A 4763-nucleotide genomic window follows, 5' to 3' on the forward strand; every position below is an offset into this window, starting at 1 on the left:
ATTAAGAGAAAATGTTTGAAATTATTACATTATATTACACAAGTTTTTATGTATGCTTTTAAAACACAAGAAGCGTATCACGTCCCATAAATTTTATTATTTACCCTAAAAACTAAAATTATTTTTAAGGGGAAAAAAGGGTCAATGTCAAATCCAGGTGGAAAAAGTAGGGGCCTAGGAGAAGGGGGTTTTAAAAAGCAATGTCGGCTGACACACCGACTCTGAAGCAACATTGAAATCCACGCAACTGAGCCATAAAAAGAATAAGTGGCCCATTTTATGTCTTCTTTCTTTTCGATTCCCTTCCTGCACTTCACTTCACTTCACTTCACACTCACGTATGTATGTATGTATGTACATCTATGAATCCATGAACACCTCGCTAAACGGCAAACAGTGACCACCAACACTCCACCCCACCCCCCAAAAAAAAAGGGCAGTATAGAATAGATCCAGGATCCAGTTCTTTTCACATGATATTACACTATTCTATAGTTAAAATTTATATATGCTAACATATGATCCTGCAGTCATGTCCTAAAGTTTTAAACCTAATCAACATATTCACATGCGTATAATATATTAGAATTTGAAGCAATACCAGATAAAAATATCTGCACATGAGAGAGAATAATGAACTCACTCATGGAAGCAATACCAGATTTAGTGTGATTTCAGGTAAAGACCTCGCCCACTTCCATTTTGTCAGCTATAATACCAATCACTGACTTTACCTGTACGTCAAAATACAGAAGAAGATGAACATAAAATGGAGAAAGAAAAGGAAATAGAGCAAATTCTATAATCTAAGTCGGCATCTTACTATGTGGTTGGATTCTCCTCTTAACCCTTTAATCTCGTATACAGCTTTACTAATAACCCTTTAATCTCAAATGGGTTACAAATGCGATACTAGTTGACTAAGACCATATCTAAAAGCTACCAAAGGAAAAAAAAATAAAAATGGAACATATCTGAAACGTCAATCCAGAAGATTCTAGCAGTTATTAAAAGTCTTTTCGCTAGTACAAAAGTTGCATTCTATCAACCCCATGTCTAAAAAGGCCCTTTAACAAACTCTGATAAGCATATAATAGAGCCGGCAATATTTACAATAATCCAATGGCAATGTAATTTTATTTCGGAATTTGATATTACGATTAACTTATCTTAATGTAAAGAAAATATTAGTCAATAAGAAACTATATATGCACCTGATGTTATTCATGATGTATTGCTGAAGGGAAACCAAGAAATCATAAGGAAGACTGACCTAATATATCACTCTTATCAGTATATCCATCAACATTGTGGGTCGCAGTCAATCTTATATATTAGGACTGCTCAACAGAAGTGTTCTATATCTCATGCAAGTGGTTTTAAATAGCAATCACAATGGTCCACTAGTTAGTGACTAATTAAGAAGCTACAGTGCTGTGTGAAGCACTCATGGTGGGAGATTGGATTAGTACCTTTCAATAACTAGCTCAGTCAACATACAAAAAGCAGACGGTACCAAAAAGGAAGCACACAAACGTAGAATAAGTGAACCAAAATAGAAGAAATTCAGGCAAAGTGCGTCAAGGAGTCAAAAGTATGTAATGCATACCACAATGATCTCTTCCTCATCTGTTACGGATTCCTGGAGGAACAATATCCCCAAGTAGCCCTTCATTTGTGGTTTGTGGCAGTGGACGAGATTCTACTATTTCTATCGGTACTTGCTGTGAACGTATTATGCTTGCAGGAATTTCCCCGTGTGGATAATAAAATTGTGAGACTGAAGGAGTGAATCGACCAGCAAAGGCAGCTTCACGGCTGATGAGTCCACCACGGGGGAATCCGACACTGTGATGACAGTGCTGACCTTCATATGTAGTAATGACAATGGTGGGATCTTCAGAGGAGCGTTCTACCCTCTTCTTAACTGTACATTTGCTGTTTGTGCAACGGTAGTAGCTCCTGCAAATCAGATTTTGCACACAACATTCTGAAAATTTGCGTTTCCATTAATGATTTTATGCATGAAATCATATTTCATCACTCTCTAACATACGGAGTCCTCTTAGGGCTCTTGCTCCTTTTACATGAAAATTTTCAATTCATGATTTTTTTTTGTTTTCTTTAACCCTGAAACAAAATATCAATTACATATTCATGAATTGAAGGAATCTCCTTTTGTATATAACGATAGTGGTTCAATGATAAATATTTAACTTTGTTAAAGAAGTACTATCATTAACTCTAGTTTATAGTAATAATTTTTTATTTCGGGAATCATTTATGAATGAATTGATGGAATCTTCCCCTATAACAAAGATGATTGAAGGAAATTCATAAATAATCTCCTGGAAAGGAAGTTGATTACAATATTGACAATGAATGCTGTTTATGATATTTCACTTTAAAAGTTAAAATTATTTTACTGAAAACAGGCGAATCCAATTCAAAAAGTGGGAAACATGTCAGTTTTTCTCTGATTTACCTAGGAAATGGACTATTTTTAACAGCTTTTTGTCCATATTTCCGCCACCGGTAGCCATCTTCAAGATGTTCAACTTCACTCTTGGTCATAAATGCAAAACGTGGCTGTCGAATTCGCTTTTGCCCCTTCTTCCTGGCCTTACTCCTACACAAAAATATTCCACCCACAATTTATCAAATTAAAAAACGAAAAGATAACATATTCCTAAAATTTGTTTCTTTGAGAAAAATGAAAAAAAGAGAGCAAGGAAGCTTAACTAATAAACATGCAACTAGTGAAGTAGATACATGAATGCAGCCATTAATGATGGGAATAAAAATCAATCAAAGTAATAAAAACAACTTTCTTTAAACAAGAAATGCATTAATATGGAACAAACTAATCCATGGTTTCATGAGATGAGTGCCTCTGACCAATGTCCATTTTGTAGGACTGCATTTCCAAATTCCTAAAACAATGGGCAAATACCCATCACATATATAACACTAAAATCCCGTATAAAGTGAGAATGCATAGCTTTAAGTGAGGGGATGAATTCAGAACAAAAGGCAGACTTCATGGGGGTAAAATAAATGGGAAAGAAGTACTAATTGGGAGTATCTAAAGGGTTCATATGTCACCAAAAGAGGGCTTTTCGGAGCTATATTCTCGCTTATTGCCTAACGTGGAAATAAAGAGCCGAAAGAATTTTTTTTTTTTTTTTTTTAAAAAAAAGGGGATTTCTGAAAGCACGCCGTTCCCGCTGCAATAGCGGCGGTGTTCAAGGAGGCCACTTAGCTTATCATAGCCAAAAAGTCCCTTTTATTTTTCGCCCTTTATTCCCTTAATTGCACCTATTATGTCGCTAAATTTACGAAACAACCCTAAACCTCCCCCAACTTGCATGAAACAAAGGCTGCTTCTGTTTGACAGTTTCCGAGTGTACGGACTCCCAAGATTGCACCCGTCTCTTCTCTCTCATGACTTTTTGATACGGTGGCTTTTATTACATCTCTTATGTTGCCCATAGAAATTGTGCTTAATTACGATTCAGTCCCCCCGCAATAGCATAAAAAAGAAAAGGATAAAAAAGAAACATTTCCTTCCAATTTTCATGTCATTTTTTTCCTATTTTCATCGGTGGGATGGATGTTTGTTCACTACTACTCACGGTATCTCGGGCGGTTTCCCGCCGGATCCCTTATATTTCTCCGACGGATCCTCTCCGGAGCTCGAAGACACCGATGGAATCAATGTCGACACGTCAGCCGCCCCGCCAGCAGGACTCGACGCTGTCCCTGAACCCGAAACCGAACCACACGCAGCAGCAGCAACACAGCTATGCGAGCCGCTAAAGCTTCCCGCCAAATAAGGCCTGGTGTCGGCCCGGTCGAGTTCATCGAACCGGTCAATCTGTTCAGCATGATCAGGTTGCAGATTCCAGTCGAACTCACTCAGTATATTGCTCTCCTTATCGAAGAAGTAGTTGACGCTGTCGGAGACTGAGTCAGGTCCTCCAGCGAGTGCCCAGCTCGAATTGGATGTAAATTCACTCGCTGGATCCACACCCTCTTTATCTTCCATCCTCTTAAACGAAAGGAAAAAATAATTAAAAAATTAAAGCAGACAAAACAGAATCTAAAACAGAACGCGGAGAGGGAAGAATTAAAAAGGAAAAGAAAAAAGGAATGGAAGGAGAGAGAGAGAGAGAGCCAGCTAGGGTTTTGGGTTGGAATGTATAAGTTTTAGTGTTGGGAAGGGACGCCTAGCATTTCGAAGTTTATTTTTTTCTTCTTTTGTAGCGTCAATCCAAAAGAGAAAAAAGAGAGAGTTAAAAAGAGATGAGGTGCAAAGAACGAGCGAGTAAGAGAGAGAGTAGGGGAATAGTCGGATATAGAGAAAAGATAATAACGGCGTCAACTGAAAATAGTTAAGGATGGCATGTGGGACCCACGCGCATGGACTGAAAATAGTGATAGGCACAGAAAGTTTCCGACATAACTCTAACGCGAGCAAAGCACCGTGTCCTCCAAACATCCATTTAGTTTACATGGATAATGTTATTAATCTCGGTGAAATATTAATTATTGTAAGGATGAAATTAGTTATTATAGCATTTCTAGTAAAACATGAGAATTAAGAATATAAAAATTAGTTTGGAAGAGAGGTTACTTGATAATATTTTGAGGGGAAATTTTCGTTTTTTGGAGAGCTTTTTAAGGTTTGGTTAATGATTCGTGATACTATAGTTTGGTCTATATATTAGGGAAGAAAATAGTATTCAGTGTTGGAAAGATTA

The 4763-nt window shown here is 37.3% G+C and overlaps 1 protein-coding gene across 1 annotated transcript; it reads right to left on the reverse strand.

Annotated features, from left to right (window-relative positions):
* Positions 1-463: 463 nt before the first annotated feature.
* On the reverse strand, positions 464-4315 carry LOC108482643 (probable WRKY transcription factor 57). Its single transcript, XM_017785765.2, has 4 exons — positions 3636-4315; positions 2486-2629; positions 1610-1962; positions 464-734 (listed from the first exon to the last, which is right to left on the reverse strand). Exons 1-3 carry the CDS (start codon positions 4046-4048, stop codon positions 1626-1628), a joined length of 894 nt encoding a protein of 297 aa, XP_017641254.1. The 5' UTR covers positions 4049-4315; the 3' UTR covers positions 464-734; positions 1610-1625.
* Between the last annotated feature and the right edge of the window lie 448 nt (positions 4316-4763).

The sequence above is a fragment of the Gossypium arboreum genome, chromosome 3 (genome assembly GCF_025698485.1).
Source record: "Gossypium arboreum isolate Shixiya-1 chromosome 3, ASM2569848v2, whole genome shotgun sequence".
Classification (NCBI taxonomy): domain Eukaryota; kingdom Viridiplantae; phylum Streptophyta; class Magnoliopsida; order Malvales; family Malvaceae; genus Gossypium; species Gossypium arboreum.

What these genes read in the sequence shown, in the direction of transcription:
- LOC108482643 (XM_017785765.2), bottom strand. Translation starts at nt 4,048, where the DNA reads ATGGAAGATAAAGAGGGTGTGGATCCAGCGAGTGAATTTACATCCAAT. An exon ending in GGGAAACCGCCCGAGATACC is followed by an intron (nt 2,630 to 3,635) that starts GTGAGTAGTAGT and finishes ATTTTTGTGTAG; the next exon opens with GAGTAAGGCCAGGAAGAAGG. An exon ending in AAAAATAGTCCATTTCCTAG is followed by an intron (nt 1,963 to 2,485) that starts GTAAATCAGAGA and finishes TCTGATTTGCAG; the next exon opens with GAGCTACTACCGTTGCACAA.